The sequence below is a fragment of the Trachurus japonicus genome, chromosome 3 (assembly GCF_045865225.1).
Source record: "Trachurus japonicus isolate A0001 chromosome 3, Traja_1.0".
Classification (NCBI taxonomy): Eukaryota; Metazoa; Chordata; class Actinopteri; order Carangiformes; family Carangidae; genus Trachurus; species Trachurus japonicus.
In genome coordinates this window covers 6407643-6431029 of record NC_140909.1, presented here as the reverse complement: position 1 = coordinate 6431029, position 23387 = coordinate 6407643, and the positions used below count along the sequence as shown (strand labels likewise).

At 39.6% G+C, this 23387-nt stretch overlaps 2 protein-coding genes across 3 annotated transcripts; both read left to right on the top strand.

Moving 5' to 3' along the window:
* The first annotated feature begins 552 nt into the window (after nt 1-552).
* Nucleotides 553-8104, top strand: LOC146989467 (F-box/LRR-repeat protein 3-like). The gene is made up of 6 exons (XM_085805793.1): nt 553-819; nt 3639-3879; nt 4641-4805; nt 4912-5034; nt 6302-6473; nt 7291-8104. The coding sequence occupies exons 2-6, from the start codon at nt 3640-3642 to the stop codon at nt 7929-7931; spliced, it is 1341 nt and encodes a 446-aa protein (XP_085661919.1). The 5' UTR covers nt 553-819; nt 3639; the 3' UTR covers nt 7932-8104.
* Nucleotides 8105-12896: 4792 nt separating this feature from the next.
* LOC146989466 (LIM and senescent cell antigen-like-containing domain protein 1) lies at nt 12897-23337 on the top strand. 2 transcript variants are annotated; one of them, XM_085805778.1, is made up of 10 exons: nt 12897-13105; nt 14574-14730; nt 14894-14960; nt 16897-17017; nt 18001-18150; nt 18311-18461; nt 19472-19564; nt 20734-20782; nt 20884-20959; nt 21215-21371. In XM_085805778.1, exons 1-10 carry the CDS (start codon nt 13077-13079, stop codon nt 21351-21353), a joined length of 1032 nt encoding a protein of 343 aa, XP_085661904.1. In that variant the 5' UTR covers nt 12897-13076; the 3' UTR covers nt 21354-21371. The 2 variants fall into 2 exon arrangements, with proteins under 2 accessions (XP_085661904.1, XP_085661894.1); XM_085805768.1 differs by lacking the exon at nt 21215-21371 and adding an exon at nt 21883-23337 and having other exon boundaries at nt 12898-13105.
* The last annotated feature ends 50 nt before the right edge of the window (nt 23338-23387 follow it).

The window sequence follows — 23387 nt, the reverse complement described above, 5'->3', positions numbered from 1 at the left end:
ATAAATAAAGGCATAAATTAGGAAATGAAAATATACAAAAATAGACTATTTTTGTCCTCCATTCCATAGTATAATATAGATAGCATGTACTGTATTTCACAAATGGAAATGGTCCTGAAAAGACAGAAAAGATTCAGAAATTTAGAATAGAAATCACTAAATTCAAACATTACTGTACAGTATGAAAGATTGAAAAGCTATAAAAAATATCACACGAATAAATGAATAAAAAAATATATAGATAGATGGTATGTAATCTATGTAATATGTAATAACAGTCTGAAACAACTGAAACCTGAGCCCTAATGTAAAGTGATGGGGAACCCCTCCAGAGCGCCATGGCAACGCCCCCTGCCGACCAGAGCGCCATGGCAACGCCCCCTGCCGACCAGAGCGCCATGGCAACGCCCCCTGCCGACCAGAGCGCCATGGCAACGCCCCCTGCCGACCGGCCGCTGTCACCGCAGACTGAGCTCCGCCGACACAACAACACCAGCCAACCACCGCCATCTTTTTATCTGACGGAGCAAAACTACCGAGGAGGCAGCAGCAGCAGCAGAGTTGTTGTGAGGAGCTGGAGAAACTAGGTCAGGAGAAAACTCTTATTTAAAAAAAAAAAAAAAAAAAGCCATTGTTTGCTGGACTGGTGAAGTCGGTGTCTGTCTGTCTCGGCTCCCTCGCGCTGCTGTCCTATGGTCCAATGTGTTTGATCGTTCCGCCAGCTCGAACCCAGTTTTCTTGTGTCGGTCCCGGTTGACGTTGACTGATCGATTGATTTTCCTCCTGACGAACATCCGAAGAAGGAACGAGAAACCAAAGGTGAGTAAAGCGCTGCTAACTGCGGCGGTGGATACCTGGTTGACCAGTTGTCTTCTACATAACCGTTAACGTCAGTTTAAACTGTAACGTTCAACACAAGTTGTTTGCTAAGTTAGCCACCAAGATGCTAAACTCATATAAACTGTGGTCGGCTAGGCTAAGCTAAGCTAAACACATAGTAAACTGTGTTCGGTGCGGCTAAGCTAAGCTAAGCTAAACACATGTAAACTGTGGTCGGTTCGGCTAAACTAAGCTAAGCTAAGTTTTCCTGTCAGCAGCGATCAGACTCTTTCTTTAATACTGAAAAATAAGGAGTAACACACCTGCACTTGTATATTACATTACATTATAATGCACAATTGTTCATCCTGCGCGAACTTAATGACTGTAAATATGTTTTTTTAGTGTCTCCTTATTATGTATACAGATTGTGTAAGTGTTACTGTCCTCTATCTAATCCTCTATTATTGCTATAGCCTAAGTTATTTTATTCTCCTAATTATGGCATCTGTATGTTTTATTCTATTTTATCGCAGGGATAAGAGAGGATTAGAAAAGTACTTTACTTTTCTATTCTGGTCTATTCAAAGCTAAGCTCTTACAAACTGGTCGGTTCGTTTTGGCTCGTGATATAAATAAACAGGTAATACAGGTGGATAAACATCACGCAGTTTATGTGTGGGGGAAAAATGACAAATAATAGAGTCTATTGTTGGAGAGAGGGAAACTTTGTTATGGTGAGACGGAGACAGACAGGCAGAGGGGGGCGTGTCCTCCTCGGTCACTGACTCAGGTGAGCAGCAGCAGACACACCTGGTTATGGACAGATTTGCCGCGTTGCAGGTTTTTACAGTTTGTGGTGCAGGTCTGGGCAACACAGGATAAACACCACCTTTAAAACAATGACTGACTGCCCTCTCAGACAGACAGACAGCTATAGGGATGTTTTATTTATTTTATAAGAAAGGTGTTATAAGACTTTTTTTTTTCTTAGAATATTTATAAAGTGAAATTGAACATTTTAAGCTGCTACTGTCAAAAAATATTTATCAATTTTAACCATTACCAAAAAAAAGGATGTTAAGTGAATAAGTCACTGTAATCAAGATTGATAAGAGGGTGGCAGGTAGAGAACGACAGACAGACAGACAGACAGACACGTTATTCCCCAAGGGAAACTAATGATCCTTTAGCTATTATCATGTAATATTAGTAGTAATAATAAAAATAATAATAGTGAATAATAAAGTAAAAGTTTGGTATTATAAAAAGTATGATTTGTAATAAGATGTTTATTATGAGCTTTTAAAAAAAAAAAATGGAATTCATAATGAGAAATTAGACATTTTAAGTCGGTACTCCTAAATAATAAAATAATAAATGATATTGATTAAATAATATGTATCTGTATGGACTATTACTACCTAAACACTTGCCTAACAACACTTATTGGCTTCCAAAGAAAATGTGAATTTGTTCCTAAAATTAAAATAAATCACAGACTTCATTCAGTCTTAGTTTTTAATGTACTGATTACTATAACTTCATTCATCAAGCCTAAGTTAACAGACATCTGTAACAGACAACAACAGTTACATCAACTGCAACATCTTTGAGACTTGAATGTCCCTCTCTCTGAATGTGTGTCTTTATCAAGTGAATATAACTAACAATAGGCAACTACAGCCAGGAATGAAAAATAAAAAATAAAATAACTGTGTAGTATACACACATACAGTATATCTAGATAGCTGCATAGACATGAAAGCGCGGAGTTTGCGCGGAGTTTTCCCCCCAGAGTCAAAGAGAAAAAGGACACAGCGTCCATGAACACATCAGGAGGCGACGCCTCAGGCAGCAGCAGGAGGAGGAGACGGGGGTTTGATGAGCAGGAGGTGAAACATCATGGAGGACAAAATCCCTCCATGGGATGTATCACAGGCAGATAGAGGAAGAAATCCTGAGGCTACCGCAGCGCAGACGTGACGGCACCCAAGGTTCCCTGAGACCGTCTGCTGGTGTCAACACGGTGGAAGACGTGAATCTAAAGTACCTCAGTGATTAGTGAACATCAAAATCAATGAGGGACTGTGACAGAAAATATGTTAAACCTGTCACTAATACAAGGACGAGCATCTCCGCTCTGCATCACATCATTGAAAAATTACTAAATTCAATTATTTTAATATTTAATTAATCCATAAATTATGAATAGATCACCCACTAATTAAAACAGTTGCAGCTCTACGTCCATGTATCATATGACATACTCCCCCATTAAGTTCACTTATCCCGACCACCTGTGTCTCTTTCAGCTATAGAATAGATTTTAAAGTTCTGCTCCTGGTCCACAAATCACTGAATGGTTTAAGGTCCAGAATACATGAATGACATGTGAGTAGAGTATAAACCCAGCAGAGCTCTGAGATCTACTGACTCAGGTCAGATAGTGGAGCTCAGAGTTCAAACCAGACATGGTGAAGCAGCATTTAGCTGTTCACAACTGGAACAAACTACCAGCAGAACTGAGATCAGCCCCAACTGTAAGAACTTTTAAATCCAAAACATTTCTCTTTTCATGTGCTTATAGCTGAGCTCTTTTTAAGAACTTTAAACGTTATCTGTTTTATTTTATTTTACTTATTTATTCTTCTTTTGCTCCTTCTTTTAACTCTGTTTTTTTGTTTTTATGCTGTTTTATGCTACTTTTTTTTTTTTTTTTAAATGTTTTGTCTTTATGAGTTGCCTTGGTATGAAATGCGCTATATAAATAAAGATGCCTTGCCTTGCCTTTAACTCCTCCTCCTCTGTTTATCCAGGATGAAACGAGTTCTCCAGGGGAACGAGCAGGAGGACGGAGGCGGCACCAGCGGCGGCGGCGGCGAGTGCGACTCCCGGCAGACTCTCAAACGTCCCTGTAAGCAGAGGAGGGAGAAGGATCAGAAGGAGGAGGAGGAGGAGGAGGAGGAGCGGGGCGCCCACTGGGAGTGTCTGCCTCAGGAGATCCTGCTGCACATCTTCCAGTATCTGCCTCTGCTGGACCGGGCCTACGCCTCCCAGGTACACATGTGTGGTTTTATTATCTATCACTGATATTTATTATTTCTGTAATATAAGGGTAGCCAGCTCAATAACCAATTAAAAACTACAAGTTATACATTTTATTTTGTTCTTTTTGTGGCTTTTTATCCTGTAATGTATTCTCAATATCATGGGCCACATGATTTTACTTATCTTCCTTTACTTTTTTACTATTTCTATTTTTTCATTTTATTGTTTTGTTCGATGTTTTTCTCCTCTTGTCTTATGAAAATAGAGTTTATTATCATTGTTGTAATTTTTATTATGTGGCAGTCAGCAGTTGTTTAAGTTGTAGTTGCAAGTGTCACGTGTGGATTTTATTTAACACTGCAGAGTCTGCACATAAAGATTATTGCAGTATGACATTGTTTTACCAGTGGCAATGCAGAGCTGTGGTAAAAGATTATTCACCACCTTAGTTTGAACAAAGGCAGCACTCATTGGAATTAATTTTACTCAGAAAAAACTTGAATAAACCTGGTTTTTGTTTCCTAAAATACATAACATCATAACACTGAGGTTAATATGGTGAAATTGTTCCTAATTTTGTCCGTTGAACTTGTATTTTCAAGCTTTATCTGCAATAAAACTGTGCTTTTATTGGAGCGTTGCCACCGTGTCAGCTGCAGAAAAGCTGCAGACTCGGAGTAAATGGTCCTTGAAATTCAGAGAGGCTACAAACACTACAAAGCTCCTGCTGCCTTCAAGCGCAGGTTTTGATTTTAATGATGTCACCACAGGTGTGTCGAGGCTGGAACCAGGCGTTTCACATGCCGGAGCTGTGGCGGTGTTTTGAGTTCGAGTTGAACCAGCCAGCCAGCTCGTACCTGAAGGCCACACACCCGGACCTCATCAAACAGATAATCAAAAGGCACTCCAACCACCTGCAGTATGTCAGCTTCAAGGTACGAACTGTTAGCGAGAAGCGGGCGAGGAGGAGTGTGCGGCTGAAGTGACTTCTCACGTTCTTTTCAGATTAAAGTTTCACAGAGTTTTTTTTGTTCTCTTCAGGTGGACAGCAGCCGAGAGTCTGCAGAGGCGGCGTGCGACATCCTCTCTCAGCTCGTCAACTGCTCTTTGAAAACACTGGGGCTCATCTCCACGGCCAGGCCCAGTTTCATGGAGCTGCCCAAAGTAAGACGCAGAAAGATTATAATTAAATAATCTGTGCATGATCTCTATCTGCACAACTGTCACACACCACACAATTCACCATCTGATAGCTGTAATCTAACATGCAGCTGGTTTGATTAACGTCAAGCGCCTGTGGGAAGGTCTGTAATTTAAGATCGCTGAGCTAATTCTCACTAACAGTTGGTCTTTTGTGTCGCATTCACATTTGCATGTTTGTTTTTCTGATCCATGTGCAGAACATTTACAGTCATGGTCAAAAATATTGGCCCCCCTGCACTTTTTTTTTCAAATAATGCCGCAATTTCTCCCTGGAAATTGTTGCAACTACAAATGTTTTGGTTTTCAGAAGTGTATTTCTTTAGTTTGCAATGGAACAGCACAAAAAAACAGAGGGAAAAAGAAAAGGAAAATCTGACATTTGGGCTGTAGAAAAATGTTGGTACCTTTTCAACAGAAAGAAGTCTTTGGCTGTCAAGCGTGTGATGCTCCTTTAAATCGTAGTTTAAAGAGGAACTATGTAAGTCCCGTCGCTTTTCCACTGTGTTGCCAACCCTCCTCCTGGCCATGTGCATTTGTTTACAACAAAGCCGGCAAGAAATCGGGTCGGAGGCTCTGATCCTACAAGTTTGGTTTTCAGCCAAGAGACATTAGGTGGAAGGCAGAGAGCTTCCATTCTCCCTGGAACAAGTTACATGTCAGTTTTCTAACTATCATATTTACTCCAAAGCTGCTTAAAAAGGTAAAATGTAGCATAGTTAAGCTACAAATCCTGCATAGTTCCTCTTTAACTCACCTTTGACAATTAACAGGTGATGGCAATGTAGGAATCACACTTGCAAACCAACGATTTTCATCCCAGTTCATTTTTTTCCCTCAGTTTTTTGTGTTGTTCCATCACAAACCAAAGAAATATACACGTCTAAATACCAAAACATCTGTAGTTGCAAAGATTTTCAGGGAGAAATTGGGATATTATCTGATAATAGTGCAGGGCTGCCAATATTTTTGGGTGTGAACGGACCAAAGATGCACCTACATTAAGACGAGAGTGATGTGATGAAAACTTTCTTCCCACTGCAGAGGGCAGTGATGGAATCGTGTCGTGGCGGTGGATGGCTGCATCTGTCTGTCACAGAGCTAAATGTCCTTGTTGATATAAAACCAGCGTCTGGTGCTGCCTCAGAAGACCGACTGTGTTTACTGAGAGGATAAAAAATAAATAAATAAAGGATGACGAAATGTTTCTATCTCTCCCCCCGTTCTCCAGTCTCACTTCATCTCAGCGCTGACGGTGGTTTTCGTCAACTCCAAATCCTTATCCTCACTGAAGATCGATGACACGCCCGTCGACGACCCCTCCCTCAAAGTCCTGGTGGCCAATAACAGCGACACGCTCAAACTGCTGAAAATGAGCAGCTGCCCTCACGTTTCACCTGCAGGTAACAGACGATAGAAAAGAAAGACATGGTAATGAGCAGTTATAGCTGACATCATGCAGCGTAATACTTTTTTTAATTAATTTTTTTATTTGCACATAATAAAAAATATATATATGCATAAAACAGCATGATAAAAGGTTTAGGTTTGGTTTTAGGTTTTAGGTTGATTTATTTAGCACACATTTATATTCGATGGTGCAAGGAGGGAACGAATTGGCTGATTGGCTTGTACATAAGTTCCACCCCTGTCACTAATTACAACAAAACAAATTTCTATGGCTAACAATAAACATAGACAAAAAAAGGAGATGAAGTGCATACATAATCAACGTTATATGAGCAAAAAAGAGTAGAGCAACACCAAAAAATATACAATATATAGAATAGATAGAACAAATGTGCAGGAGAAACCAAAAAAAACCCCAAGGTCTGGTCAAGTGGTTCTCCTAGAGACAAACATTCAACATAAAAAAATAAGATTGACTATAATGTGAAGAAAAAAACAATATCAAAGAACAATATAGTGATGTAGAGGACAAACCTTTTGTTTATCTCTGAAACATCTGATGTGATGTTTTTACCAGCAAAAATAAAATAAAAGCAGCTTTATTTATACTCGCTGAGATAACAGGGTAGGAATAACTTGGAATAGATATTGAAATACAGATATTTCAGGCTTTTAATCATAATATTATGATGCAGCAGCTCAACAGATCAGTGTGACTAAGTCTGAAACCTTTATATAAAACCAGTGTTGAGTCACGTCGCTTCTTCTTTCCCGGCGCCGCGTTGATCTGTGTGTTTCCCTCCGTCCCAGGCATCCTGTGCGTGGCCGACCAGTGCCACGGCCTCAGAGAACTCGCTCTCAACTACCACCTGCTGAGCGACGAGCTCCTCATCGCCCTGTCCTCGGAGAAGCACGTCCACCTGGAGCACCTCCGCATCGACGTGGTCAGCGAGAACCCGGGCCAGCAGTTCCACACCATCAAGAAGAGCAGCTGGGACGCCATGGTGCGCCACTCGCCCAAGTTCAACCTGGTCATGTACTTCTTCCTCTACGAGGACGAGTTCGGCCCTTTCTTCCGCGACGAGATCCCCGTGACGCACCTGTACTTCGGCCGCTCCGTCAGCAAGGACGTGCTGGGCCGCGTGGGGCTGAACTGCCCCCGCCTGGTGGAGCTGGTGGTGTGCGCCAACGGGCTGCGGCCGCTGGACGAGGAGCTGATCCGCATCGCCCAGCGCTGCACGCAGCTGTCGGCCATCGGCCTCGGGGAGTGCGAGGTGTCCTGCAGCGCCTTCGTGGAGTTCGTCAAGATGTGCGGAGACAGACTGACGCAGCTGTCCATCATGGAGGAAGTGCTGGTGCCAGATCACCGCTACGGGCTGGACGACATCCACTGGGAGGTGTCGAAGCATCTGGGCCGCGTTTGGTTCCCAGACATGATGCCCACCTGGTAGAAGTCCACAGTCTGTATGAGTGTGTGTGTGTGTGTCCTCATCTTTTCCCTTTCGTTGACTCATATTTACCACTTCTCCTCTGAAAACAGGAAGAAACGAGTGACGTCTCTTTGATAAATTACAATTATTGATTTAAACTCCACCATATTTTTCCATGTATACCTTTTTTTTAATATTTAAATCTATATTTAAATCTAAATCTTATTGTCACTCACAACATTTAGCACCTTGTTCTTCGAGCCATTTTCCTTTGGCAGTCAAACCCTGCAGATTGGCCACGTGTACTTTATTCACAAGTGACACTTTCTCATGGGAATTAACAGGAATTAATGGGAAAGTTGGCTGTAATTAGTGTTTTTATCTGCAGACAGATTCAAAAACATTTTTTATCATACGACGAGCGGACATGAGCACAAATCCCTCGGATGGAAATAAGACTCTTTGAGACCTGATGCAGTTTAAATTCAACAGATTGTCGTCATCACACTGCTCTGCTAAATGTCTCCCAGGTCCAGACATTGTAGTAGTTTTCACGTGTGATGAAAAAAAAAAAAGCACATTAGATGGGGATGATTTTTCACCGTTATAAGCTAACATGTTTTGTTTTTACTCAGTTAAAATCACCACAGCCCAACTAACGCCACGCTGTGACTGTGCAAGTATAAGAAAAAAAGAAAAATCTTTATTCTGAAGGGACGGTCGTCAGTCGGTTGGAGTTTTGATGTGGTCGTGGTCGATCATGTGACCGCGTTCCCTACGTTTTTGTTTGGGTTGGGTCTCTGTGTGTGTCATTGTCTGTTGTCGAGTCTCTATTTAATGTTGTTGAATGTTTTCTCTGAGTCGTTGCATCTCATGTAGAACAAGAGAACTGCGTCGTTCTCCGTTAACGGGGCTGAAGACGGTTCAATCTCCTTTTTTTTTTTTTTTAAGGACAGTTATTTGTGAAGGTGGTGCTTTTTAAGTGACTTTGGCCATAATCATATTAGTCTGTATATGCTGTAGATATATATCTTTATATATAAATACATAAAAATATAAATATATAAGTGATGTTTGAGCATATTTTGTGTTTAATGTACAGTAGCTATGTTTCTGCATTGCCTGACATATGTTCCTATTGTTATTGTAAATATCAAAGTGTTTATTTGCAAAACAAATGTAGGGGGGGGGGGGGGCTTTTAATTGTCAACATCTTATATCTTTACATTTACTGTATCCTACTGATGCACTTTTACTTTAATGAAGGACGCAAGACGAACTACAATCTCATTAGGGCATGAAATTAACAGATTTTTGCAGCTAAGTGATGAAAATGTTTTGGTAAAACCTGCCTGTAGTTTTTATGGAGTTGTTTTCTATTCTAACAAGTTGTAATAAATGAAAGTGGCAGGTGGAATTGTTCAGTTATTGACATTTGGCGCGCAAAAAAAAAAAAAAAAATTCTGGAAAGTTTTCTCAGAAAGGGACAAAACTGAGCTGCTCGACAGCACGATCACTCACCGTCGCTAATGATCTGTACCGTCTGTAGTCTGCCTAAGAACAATATATCCCGGCTTCGCATTTATAAAAACATACTTTAGAGATAAATGTACATGAAAGTTGCAAAACAGAAGCGTCCTCAAATGAACTGACAGATCTCCATGGATTTAGTAACGTGTTAAAACGTATACATGAGCAGAGAAGAGGCCTGTATTTTTAAAAAAATTGAATTTAAAATTATGATCATTGGATAAATCGACAAAAAAACAGTTTTTGTGTATATGAACTGAACTCCAGTATACATATATGAAAGATTGAGGGGTTTAAGCTGACACAGGGCTGCACAGTTACAACCGAGGCTTTACAGTGAAGTCGCATGGAAACGGGTGATGGGCCTAAAATAAGAACTTTTTTTCTTTATTTCTTCTTTAAACAACTCATATTGATGACGGTACCTTCTGTTTTGTCCTATATCATAAAAACATGGAAGGGATGTGGTGGCTGTAACTGATAGAAATGTGAAAATGGTGATTTTATTGTATTTATTTTGGGTTTTTTTTACTGTGCAGCCCTGACGTCCGGACACTGTGGCAGCTGAATGTTGATGAAACTGAATGTGTGGAAGAATGTGTCAGATTGAAATATTTATATTTTGCTATTATTGTTTTGTTTGCAATGGAGAGACAGAGAGAGAGAGAGAGAAAGCGTAACGGAGGGAATAATTGTCTTAAGGTGGATTTATTTCTGGATGTTGACAGAGACCTGTAAATCATTGTGTTCAGTTGAAATGGATAATTATTTCAGGTTACAGGTTTGATATGTCTTGTGTATTTCATTTGAACATGGTAAATTTGAAAGAAAAGCGAGAAAACAACGTCACATTTAATATTTCTTCAGGTGTTCATGATCATGTCTTAACTTTTATCTCTTTTTTTTGTTTGTTTGTTTGTTTCTTGAGGCCAACACGTTTTTGGCGACGGACTTCATCCTTTACTGACTTTACAGTACATTTTATTGTGTATTTATAAAAAGAAAAACGAGAGAAAAAAAACATGCCATCTGCTGGTTATTATTAACTGCGTTTGTATCCAGTGCTTATAGATGATTATTGTAATACTCAACTATAGGCCGAGTAAGGGCTGCAGTTTTTTATAGTGTACAGTGACGGTGTGTTGTTTTTATTTTAGCGAAACAAGGCTGCGTTGTACGGAGTTTATTGGAAGGTATCCTCTTATACTTTCCCCAAAGATATGTAATATTTAAGTAAAGTTCATAGCCGCATTAAAAAAAATGTCTGTTTGAATATGTATAGTCCATCTTTTTTCTTTTTTTCTAAGATGCCTCATAAGTTTAGTAACAAACCATTTAGTAAAACAGTCACGCGAAGTGTTTTTGGGAAGGGAAAACATTAAATTACTCATCAGAAATTAATTATGTTCAGTCGCCCTCAATAGTATGGTTCATGGTAAACGTTAATTAATGTACATCAGTGTGATTATACAAGAGAGTAAAGAATCTTCTTCCATCAGCAAGTCCATTAGTCGACTCTGCAGCCTGTTGTGTCGTGCGGCTATATGCTAACACCATATTATGTTTATCTTGTTCACCATCTGCAGTGGGAACATTTTATAATTGGTATTAGACAGAAAGAACGTCCAAGGTGACGCGAGTGTCATTAGTTTTGCAGGGATGTGTGGTCATAAATCAAAGAACTGTAGGTAGATTAAAAGCTGCGACCTCTTGATGATGGCACCAGATGAAAAGTCGAAAGGGACGATCACCAGAGTGATTGTGAGTCCAGATTTGAACATGAACAAGTAGCCGCTGCCGGTGTATTTCACTCAAAACCATAAAACCTCCTCATGTTGAGTCGACAGCCGAGGAAAAAAGTGAACCGATCAGCAGCGTCGGGAGGATTCGTCCTCTGGAGACAGACAGAAATTGAAATTCATGAAACCAGGGTAACGTACAGGTCAGCTCAGTTGTTTTTCCCTCCTCAGTGAAATATGATTTTGTCTAGTGAAAATCTATCTGACTTGTTTTTTTAATCTTTCAGTCAGGATTTTCCTTATTTATAAATCCAAGCCTCAGTTGGTTTCCATGTCACCAAACCCTGCTGCAGTTTTTAAGCCATCAGTATTATCTCTGCTCCGGGCAAAACATCCCTAAACTAACCCAGACTTATACAGACGGTAACTGTCAGAGTGAAACTCAAGACTGTCACAGTGGTTCAATAAAACAGAAATAAACAAATCATCAATAGAGCACCATTTGTTGTATTGTTTATAGATCAAACAGGCTTAATCCCAGTATTTGTTTGATCATATGAATATATAATATGGTCATTTCTATCCTTTTGTACATGGTCATAATATTACCCAGTGTAGTTTATTACTTCTAGTAGTTAGCTTAGATTTCTTCCAAAAAATTGACTTTGCTTGTTATTTTTTCATACATATTGTTTTGTACTCTCCTATATAATTCCTCTCTAACCCTGAATAACCCCCCTGTGAGTCTCCTGCAGAGCTCCTGTGCTGTTTGTTTCCTCTAACTAACTCCTAATGGATCTAAGGGAACATTATATTAGACAAACTGTGCAAAACATCTTGTGTAATATACAGTTGAACATTAGGCTAAAAATACACAGTGTCCAGTCAACGGGGGTTAAATTAACTTTCTAACATTACAGATGAAGTGAGTCCATAACACAGGTAAATGTAGGCCTACTTTTACGCAGTTACTGTATTAGCTAAAAACAGAGCATTTTCCAAGAATGTAAAGAAAAAAGACAGCCAGACACAAGCAGGAGAAGATGAATTAAAATAATAATACTCCATACAAAAAATGAAATCAGATATAGATAAGCATCTAAAGAAAAAAAACATAATTTAGTTTTGGTAACACTTTATAATAAGTACACACTATTAAGCATTAGTTAAGCATTAAATACTGAATTCATCATTTATAACACATGCATACACATTTTATGTAGTTTATAAACACTGTTAAAAATGATTGATAAGCAGCACTAACTGTATTTATAAACCATATACTAATGAGTATTCATGCATTATAAATAAAGAATTCCGTATTTATTAATGCTTAACTAATGCTTAATAGTGTGTTCTTATTATAAAGTGTTACCCGTACTTTTTCTTCCGGTTTTTAGATTTAAAAAACAAAAACAAAAAGTGATTTATTTATTTTTTAAATCAGGAAGCAATGTGCCCCACTACTTGTCTGGACTGAAAGTAATGAAGTCGATCTACTTTTTGACATTAGTTTCATAAACCCTGCAAACTGCAAATAAGAGACAGTTATTTAAACAAACCTGTAGTATATCAGAGTTTTTATAAAACTAATCACATCAATAATCCACCGGGATGATGAGCCTCTTGTGGACTCGGAAGACCACGGACACTCCCTGCGTGGGTGTACGGACTGAGGCCGCCCCCTCCCCGCCTGTCTGCCAGCTCAGCCCGGCCTGACTCACTCAGTCAGTCCGTCTGGGAGGGGACGGACGACCGACGTGGTGCGAATCGACTCTGGAGAAACTTTTTCACCCAGCGAGACCGAGACACATTTAGCAGCAACAGTTTGTGCCACATAGCTAATTAGCTCCTGAGCTAAAAACAAAACACCTCAAACCGTCGGTGCTAAGAGGTGATGCTGGGGGTGGCAGGGATGACGGGCAGGTAAGATTAATTATTTATTTTATTTTTTATCTTATTTTTCATCATCCTCCCCCTTTCCTCTTTTAGCTCAGGTAGAAACAACATAAACAAACCAGTCTCAACTCATTTAGCGTTAGCAGGCTAAAGCTAACGGTAACTTACATTAGCGCTGCCAACGTAGCTCAACGGCTGCATTAAAGTTAGCCGTTAGCCCGTTAAGTTACCCGAGATTAGCTTCCCCAACTTTTTAAACATACTTGCAAAAAAACAAAAGTTATGTCAATACCAACGTGGGTTCAGAGCAACAGTGATGTGTGATTGTCTACTATCACCGATGTATCGTTAGTTTTTTTTTTTAGCTCTTATTGCTGCCCAGGTTAGCATGCTAGCTGGGTTAGCTACCAGAATTAGCATCCGAACTTTAATGGCTTTTTATATTTGGAGGAGCCGTGACGTCACGACTCATAGTTTATATGAAGCCAGTTGCACAAAGTTTAGTTGTTTTTGTTTTGCTCTTAATGTGTTTTGTGCTGCTTCTTGGGGGCAGAAAATGATAAACTGTCAAGGAAGCTATGTTGGGCTGTTGTGTTAAATTCATATTGCAAGTCTATAGTAAAGATACTGTATTTTGTTTTGTTTTTTAAATGAAGCCTCAGTCAAAATTGGCCTTAACTGGACTAATGACATAGTTAACCTACACATTAACATATTTATATAATAATATACTACATATTAATAAGCAAATATTATACAGGGCCCCAGACTGCCCATAAATAGGGACATTTTGCATTTTGTGCAACCAGTAAATTAACTGGGTTTTTGTTTCTTTGTTTTGAAACACTGGTGGAAACATGAAGAGGGACAACTCAAAGAATCTGTCATTACTGGTGTTAGGTCAATGTGTGTGAGGATCATGAATGAAAAGGAAATGTGAATATTTGCTTACTTTACGGTGTGCACCCCTTAATTTTCTGATTGTGCTCCTGAAATTTTTAGTTAGGGGGCAACTGTGTTCCTGCCTGGTGAGAAATGTTAGTCTGGAAGTATGCTATAATTTCTAAAAGGCCACTATATAGGCTATTCAGACTGTTAATTTTATTCTCCACATTTACCCCAAATGCAAAAAATAATGTGTTTACAGTAAAATGGGATATAGATAGATGATTATCATGCACTAGTGTCAGTAGTTTGGGAGTGAATATGTGTAAATATGGAGGGAAACGCTGCACTTGGCCTCTCAGCTGGGTTTCACTGCCTCTATTCTGTTACCAAATTAGGTGGTTAGGAGTTTCCCCAACTGATTCACATATTATTTCCAATCCCTGCGCCTGTGACAGCTGCTGAAACAAGCTCAGCAGTTAGTGTAGGAGTTATGTGAGAAATGATAAACACTGGAGTCCAAGCCCTGCCTGCGTCCCAGTTACACATGACACACACTGGGACTGTGGGGAAGTGAATTACTCATATGTGTTTTCTTGTTTCACAACAGCATGGCTAATGCCCTGGCCCATGCGGCTTGTGAGCGATGTAAGAGTGGCTTTGCTGCGACTGAGAAGATCGTCAACAGTAATGGGGAGCTGTACCATGAGCACTGCTTCGTGTGCGCCCAGTGCTTCCAGCAGTTTCCAGAGGGACTCTTCTACGAGGTAGTGCGCTGAAATGTACCGGTTACCAATATTTCACACAATAGTCAACACAATAATTAGCCACAGTTGTTGGTGTGTGCTGCATGTGGTTCCTTTGATATGTTTATATACTGTATAGAAAACATTTTGAATGAGTCTATTTCAACTTTCTTTCTTCTCACAGTTTGAAGGAAGAAAATATTGTGAACACGACTTCCAGATGCTCTTTGCTCCTTGCTGTCACCAGTGCGGTGAGTGTTGCCGGGTCTCGTTCCTCGAGGACCCGTCCACATCTCGTGTATGATGTGAATGTGTGTGGAAAAAGATGGGTGACCATAATAGGGACTGAGATAAAAAAAAAATAAGACATGTTGTATTCAGATATATTCAGAGCACACTGCAGATTAAAAGTCGTCATAGTTCGACAGTTTCCGCAGCTCAAGTCCAAAGACGTTCAATGACAAGTAGTTTAGATAAATGTTAAAGGACAATTCAACCCCGGGCTATAGTTTCCTAATATTTCACGAGACTTTGTATTACAGCTACCTTTAAAAACATAAACTTTAAGGTAACTTAAAAGTTAACTTTAAAGTAACCCAAAACTGAGAAATCATGTATATTTTCATAGAAAACTGGTAGTACAGTGTCTGTACAAATGCAGTGTTGTTACTACACTCTCTGATGTACAGTACTGGGACATATTACTGTATACTGTACTGCTGTAAGAGCGGTGAGAAAACCCCAAGTACCAAAGAAAGACAGAGTGGACGTAGGTTCATCCTAGTGGACGATAAAGAAAAGACACAGGTGAGGACTTAACATGATAGAAGAGCAGCACAGGCTCCAGACTTAAACCCAGTGGAGCTGGTTTGGGATGAACAGGACACAAGGTGACAGCAAAGCTCTCCAAGCAGTTGTTCTAAAAAGTATTTAAGATTTAATAATTCAGTCCATATTGTGTTCAGTGTCGTTACTTTTTCAGATGGGAAAGAAAGGTATGAAAACAGGCTGATTCCATCTATTGCTTAAGCAAGTTCCAGTCAGTAAATACCCTACATGTGAATTTTGAAGCTTTTACGTGTGGTAAAAAAGGCGGTTGCTAACAAGTTGCTCAATACGACTACAAACCCTGTCGGGGACCATTAAACGCCATCACCCCCAACAGGCCAGAGTGTTCTTATGGATGTTATTTTATATTATTTATGGGTCTTCAACAAGTAAAAACAGTCTAATTTCCCCTTTATACAATGTTTTTAAAATAAAGCGGGTGAAATCAGTGGAAAGCTTAGTGGTGGTGACGTCATCAGTCATGTGACCGTGTAGTAGTCTGTTAAAGCCTAACGTTAGCTTTTTTTTCTTCTGGCCATCGCATTTAAGCTTCAAATACGGTATAAAAGGAGTTCATATGTGAAGATTGTCTCACTGAACAAAACTTGTAAGTGTCATAAACTTGTGTTTTAGCCACAGAGCTGATTTTCTGACATAATCCAAAACGCAATGAAAAGATCCCATTCACTTTCTTTTCCGGGAACCAGCGCCATGATAAACTTTCCTGGCACACTCTTATGTGCTTGAATTTCACTACAGCACCACATAAATCTTAGTAATACAGAAAAAATGAAAGTGTTATAAAGGTACTAATATGCCTTTAACTACTTTAAATAGTAGACTACATTGGTCCCAGTACGTCAAGTGTTTACATGTGATCAGACTTGACTTCGTTTAGACAGAAACAGCTTTGTAAACCCGCTGTAGGAACCGCTACGCTACAGTTGTGGAGTTCAGAGTCCTTGACCTTCATATGGTGCTGGAGAGATCAGATCCAAGTCTTTTATACTTTAATTTAAAACTTCCCACTTGTCTGTAGATGACCCATAATGCACTTTAGTGCCACATAAGATTCATTTAAATCCTGCTGGAGTGTGTCTGGGGAGGGATAGACGTGCGATAATTTAATTAAATGGACAATTAAAATGCTTTAAAAAATTCAAGTGTCACTTTGAGAACACTATAATAAGCACAGCGGTGTATTGTTCTAACATTAAGACTCCACAGTGGAGAAATTAGTCTGAACTCCTGAACAGTATCCAAAATAAGAAATAAAAAATCCTCCACTCCCAATAAAAGAGGAGAAAACGAGACGTGCCTCCATCTGACCTCTGACCTCTGACCTATTGTGCCTCTCAGGAGAGTTCATCATCGGCCGCGTGATTAAAGCCATGAACAACAGTTGGCACCCCGACTGCTTCTGCTGCGACATTTGCCAGGCCGTGCTCGCAGACGTGGGATTCGTCAAGAACGCTGGCAGGCGAGTATCCGTCGTATTACACTCAGAATACAACAACAACTGTGACGGTTTGTGACACAGGTGGCTACACACACACACACACACACACAACAAAGCTGGTGACTATTTTACATTACATGATGTATTTTTATTTTGCGATTACAACTAGTACAGAACTCAGCAGCGAGGCTTTTATCTGGTACCAAGAAATACAAACACTTTTCACCATTTTAGCGACTTTACACCGGCTCCCTGATTGTTTTAGGATTGATTTTAAGATTTTATTGATTACTTTTAAAGCTCTTCATGGTCTGGCTCCAGATCACATCTCTGAACTCTTAGATCCTTATGTATGTATATGTACTGTATGTATTTTTAAACTCGTCTTAAAACCCATTTTTATCTTTCAACCCAGCATGAGACTCTGCTCTTGTTTTAGTGTTTTATTAACATTGTTTTTAAGTTTTATGTCTTATGTTCTATTCTTATTTATGTACAGCACTTTGTTCCAGCTGTGGCTGCATTTAAAGTGCTTTATAGATAAAGTTGAGTTGAGTACTCGGGCAGTGGTCTTCTGTCTATTCCAGAGGCCAGGGTAAAAACTAAAGGGGACAAAGCTTTTTGCTGTGGGAGCTCAAAGGCTCTGGAACGACCTGCATGAGGAAATGAGGTGTCCGGAGTCAGTGTCGTCTTTTAAGTCTCTACTTGAAACACATTTCTTTCATTTAGCATTTCCTGATTTTATCTGAGTTGCTGATTTCCTCTGTTTCCCGCTGTCTTTACCTGTTTGTTTTTATACAGCCCTGCTAGTTTTATTGTCATTTTAATGTTTAATTTGATCCGCTGTGATTTTAATTTCTTGTTTTAACTGTTAAGCACTTTGTACTTTCGTTAGATAAGGGCTCTATAAATAAATACAGTTTATTATTTATATATTATTATTATTTCAATCTCCGAGCAGCTTTGGCTAAAGTGTTTTCTCCCTCTACTGTGTTTCTTTTCAGACACCTGTGTCGCCCGTGCCATAACCGTGAGAAAGCTCGCGGCCTGGGCAAGTACATCTGCCAGAAGTGTCACGCCATCATCGAAGAGCAGCCACTGATCTTTAAGAACGACCCCTATCATCCAGACCACTTCAACTGCAACAACTGTGGGTCAGTCTGCACCACTATTTAGCACAGATAACAGCATCCTCTTCAGGCTTCAGAGTATATGTTCCAGCGCCGCATGAATATTATCTGTAACGGAGATCTTGCAAGCCCGTGTTCCTCTCGTTCTCTTTTTATGTGTCTCAATGTGTTTCTTTGTCCACAGGAAAGAACTGACAGCAGATGCCAGGGAGCTGAAGGGAGAGCTCTTCTGTTTGCCGTGCCACGATAAGATGGGTGTACCAATCTGTGGCGCCTGCAGGAGACCCATCGAGGGGCGTGTTGTCAATGCCATGGGCAAGCAGTGGCATGTGGAGGTTTGTGAACAAAAGATGAGGCTTGTTTGCTCTTTGTTTATCAAGACACAAGACAGAAAATAGACTTCTTTGGTTATGTTTTGTTTCTCAGTGGTCAGGGAAATACAACTGATACATGCATTCAGCTGCCAGCGTGACGTCCAAAAGTTACACAAAGAAAGGCCATTAAAGATGAAAAAAAAACTAAGCAATAACTAAAACATGTGGGTTTTTTTGAAAAACCACTGCAGGGAATAGACTTCAAAAAGACTCCAGATGCATTAATGATACAGACACACGTCTTGCTGCCCATTGTTTTATACATTTATAATGTTTCCCTCAAACAAAAGCAGAATACATTTTACATTCAGTTACCATTACTTATGCACAGGAAAATTAAATTCATTAAATAGACCACTTAACAGCCCAAACAGCGTAAATCGGCTCATTTGAGGCAGTAGGAGAGATATGAGCCCTTTTTAAGAAAAGATTATTTCTCCTGAGGCAGAGATAAGATAGGACGTACTTTCACTGATCCCCCGCGGGGAAAATTCAATTTGACACAGCGGCACAAAGGGATGTAGTTGTGCTTAAGAAAGACATTTTCCATGAATACCTATACATCAGGAAAAAGTAAATAATGAAATAAAAGGGGAATAACAATAAGATTTGTGTGTGTGTGTGTGTGTGTCTAAGTTGTGTGTTCATCTGTCTGGAGGCTGCTTAATTTTATAATATCCCAAAAGTTCAAAGACTATCAGCAGTGTATTGAAGCTGGTGTGATGCTAAAGACGGTCATTAGCTGGAATTAATTTTGTAACTAGCTACTTAATGAACTTTATCTGACAGGCAATAAAAACATAGCAGTTTTTTTATGGCTGCAAGGCCTCAATGTAATCAAAAGTGAAACTAAAAGGATCACTACAGTAATTTGTCTCCATCGGTGAAGTCTGGAGGTTTATAAACACGTCTAATTAGGTAAAGAGCAACATTTGTTTTATGTGTTTGTTTGTTTTTTTTTTTGTCGACAGCATTTCGTGTGCGCCAAGTGTGAGAAGCCTTTCCTCGGTCATCGCCATTACGAGAGGAAGGGGCTGGCGTACTGCGAGACTCACTACAACCAGGTAGGAACACACAGAGCCGAGTAGGGATGGGTACCTTTTTACATTTGAACCGGTACCGGTATACAACAGTACTTTTTGTGTGTATGTGTGGTAATTTTAAAGGTTCAGAGTGTAATAATTGGCAAGGTTTATTGGCAAAATCTGAATATACGACCCATGATTATATTTGTATAAGTGTATAATTGCTATAAAATAAAATTTGTTTGGTTTTCGTAGCCTTATATATACTTCTTTTATATATACATATAGCAATGGTCTTGCTTTAGAGAGTGTCGCCATCTTGCGCCGCCATGTTTGTACGAGTTTCACGTTCATAAACAAACCAATGAAGAAGAAGGCGTAAGAAAAGAAGGAGTAGGAAACACCAGTAGGCCACCGTCACTTGCTGACGGGAGGGGTGAGTGCGAATGAGCGAGAATCTACAATCTGAACGCTAGATGTCACGGTTTTCCCCCCATTTTACACACTGGACCTTTAAGTTATTTTGTCTGTAAAGAAAAAACTTTACAGACTTCTGCAATTTTGATATTTATTTCTCAGCAACATCACAACTCTTCAGCCTTTAAGAGTATTTCATGTTTTAGGGATGGGCAATGATTTTCGAATTATCGAATAGACGAGTCATTCAATGGAAAAAAAAAGTTTTTACCGTCACAGAAAGAGAAACATGAAAAGACGACTTCAGCCGTCAGAAAGTTCTGTGTCGAAACTCTGTCAAATAAAAAACAAATAAAACGGAGGTGCAGATCAAATTCTGCGAGGTGCCGACTTTGATGAGAAGCGGTGCCAGAGAATATTTGACGTATTGACAAGAGGAGACTTTGTCCTCGTTTAGATGCGCTCTCGTTCTGTAATGAGGACTTAATTGAACGGTACCGCTGTGATTACAAGAGACGCAGTAACGCAGTGTGGTACCGTTTGACTTAACGTGAATCGATACTCGGTACTTTGGTGGGAATTCGTTGGGCACCAATAAAAGTACAGAATCCGGTACCTGAGTGAAAAGCGGAGTTAAAGTGACGGCTCCTGTGGGTCACAGTGTTGGTAAATGAGACGACACCACCAACCACTTATCACCTCACCAAATGAATGAGTCTGTGTGTTATAGCTGCGTGTGTGTGTGTGTGTGTGTGTGTGTTGACACCTCATCTTGTTTCTCTGTCATTAAGCTCTTCGGCGACGTGTGTTATCACTGCAACCGTGTGATTGAAGGTGATGGTGAGTATCCACATGACATTACAGAGCTCATATTCAGTGTTTAAGTCATTTGTACCAAATGTGTGTTTATAATTTTCTTTTTTTTTTCTGCCCCTCCTCAGTCGTGTCTGCTCTCAACAAGGCCTGGTGTGTCAGTTGTTTCTCCTGCTCCACCTGCAACACAAAACTCACTCTCAAGTAAGTGACGGTGCACGTTCACAGCTTCTACGAACAGATAGAGTCTAGCACTAACAGCTGGTTGCTGTCGTCCTCTGTTTTCTCTAATACTCCTACTTAACACGTCGTCCCGTCTTAACACTTGTATCTGTGTATTTCACTCTCTCTCTCTCTCTCTGGCTCTTTTTCCTTTCCTCCCCTCTCCTTCCTCTTCCTCCTATTTTCCTCCAATTTCTCTTTTTACATGCTTCACTTGCTGCGTCTGCGGTAACTCAGAGATAAGTTTGTTGAAATTGACCTGAGGCCAGTGTGCAAGCACTGCTATGAGCACATGCCCGAGGAGCTGAAACGGCGCCTGGCTCGACGTGAGCGCGATGCCAAAGACCGCAAGAAAAAGCCCGCTGTGTGTCTGTAGAGTTATCATTCTTTACAACTCACCTCTCCATCTGTCGGTTGGTGCTCTATCTCTGCCCTCCTCTTATTTTCTGTGGTGTTTCTTGTTTACTGTTTTTGCCGTGTTGCATGATATCACTTTTTCTTTTATGTTTTAAAGTTGTTTTGTGCCGGTGATTACTGTGGAAACCCTTTTGAAGTATACGCAAATGTATATGATGATGTGCATGGAGATTAACATTTTTATTATTGTTTGATGAGGATAAAGTATTTGCTGCTTTGCAGTAAAGGGCACGGTGCAGTTTCCATAATAAGGTGATATTAGAAGATGGTGTTAACAGCTGAAAATACGTCCTTAATGCTGATATAATTTAAAGTGAGGCTTGAAATAAATTTTAACCTACAGTGATAATAATGTTTCAGTAACAGGTATGCAGATTGCGCAGGTGGGAGGTAAATCTGCAAAGGTTAATGTAAGCAGGAGACGAGTCATTATTGTTGACATATTTATTATATTTAAATTAACTTTTCTCTCTGTTTTTTTTCCGCAGAAACAAGTTTGTTGAGTTTGACATGAAGCCCGTCTGTAAAAAGTGTTACGAGAAGTTTCCCCTGGAGCTCAAGAAACGGCTCAAGAAGCTGGCGGAGTCTTTGGGACGCAAGTGAGCTGCTTCACGCCAAAACAAACCTGCAAGTACTGTAATCCTGCTCCTGTCTGAAACGGTAAAAAACACCAGGAAGCTGCGTGAGAGCCTGGCGTCACACCAGTACCATCAAATTACAAATGCAAATCAGGGATTCATTTTAGATTATAAACATAACCACTGTGCTCTTCTCATCAATGTGCCTATTAGCAGCTTTTATTTCTTGCTGTTTCTTTTTTTTAAAATGATATTTGGATGTTTTTTTTTTAAATACATTCCTAAATCGTCCAAAATTGTTACTCACAGTGATGTCTGAGTTTATTATAACTTTACTATGAGCATAATTTCTAACTGCTGTGTCTAAAACTTTCTTGAATTTGAAAAGACTGTCTTAGAATTACACTTGTACCCTGAATATATGAACCGTGTGTCTTAAAAATGATAATAATAACCCAAATAATGGTGAAAATGTAACTTCAATATAGTTATGATCCAGTTATGCCTTAGTATAGCGTGATTAGACAAAATATCTACTGTAAGAGGAATTCTACTAAAAACCTATCGCCTTTTTATACCTCAGTGCTAATTTCAAGGAAAACTTAAAATGAGCTAAAAGGCTCAAAAACCGCCGTGAATTGTGAATGACAATATGTATTAAAATGGAAATGTTAAATATATGTCAGACGTTATTATATAATGTTCAGATCTGTTTGCTTCTGGTACTGTACTTCACTCCTCATCGAGCCGGTAGAGAGTTTATTCAAAGAATTATTAATTTGTCCAGTCGGCAGGTTAATTAACAGAAAATTGGGAGAAAATACACGAGATCAGAAGGTACTGTTATGATTGTGAAAACCAGAAGATCAGTGATATCCTGTAAATTAACCTCGAGTGTGTACTGTATGCTTTCAGCGCGTATGGAAGTGTAATGTTGTTGCTTGCACTGTAAATGTTTGGGGGCTTTTTGTCGGTTTGATATTTTTAGCCAAACTAACGGGAGGGAAACAGTTCAAAGGAATCTAGATGAAATGAACCTTATGCTGATTATTTAACATGAGAAGACTTTGATGTTTAAATATCATTAATGAGTCAGCAGCACGTTTGCTTCGGCTGTTCGCAGACGGGCAAAATGTATCACGAAAAAATGGGAAGTGACATTCAACAGAAAATTTTATTTGCTTGGATGAGCTTCTTTCTTTTTTTTTTATTTTTTTTTATTATGGAACGCCTTTGCATACATTTCATTTGTCAGAGTTTACATTTTATTGATTTGCATGAAATGGCAAATTGCGGTTCGCTGCAGCACACAACACTGTACTTGGTTTTTCTGCTGAATGGTCAATAAAGTTTTTCCTAAACGCATCACAGTGAATTTCAGTTGATAAAATGCCAAATATACTTTTTGTGTCTGT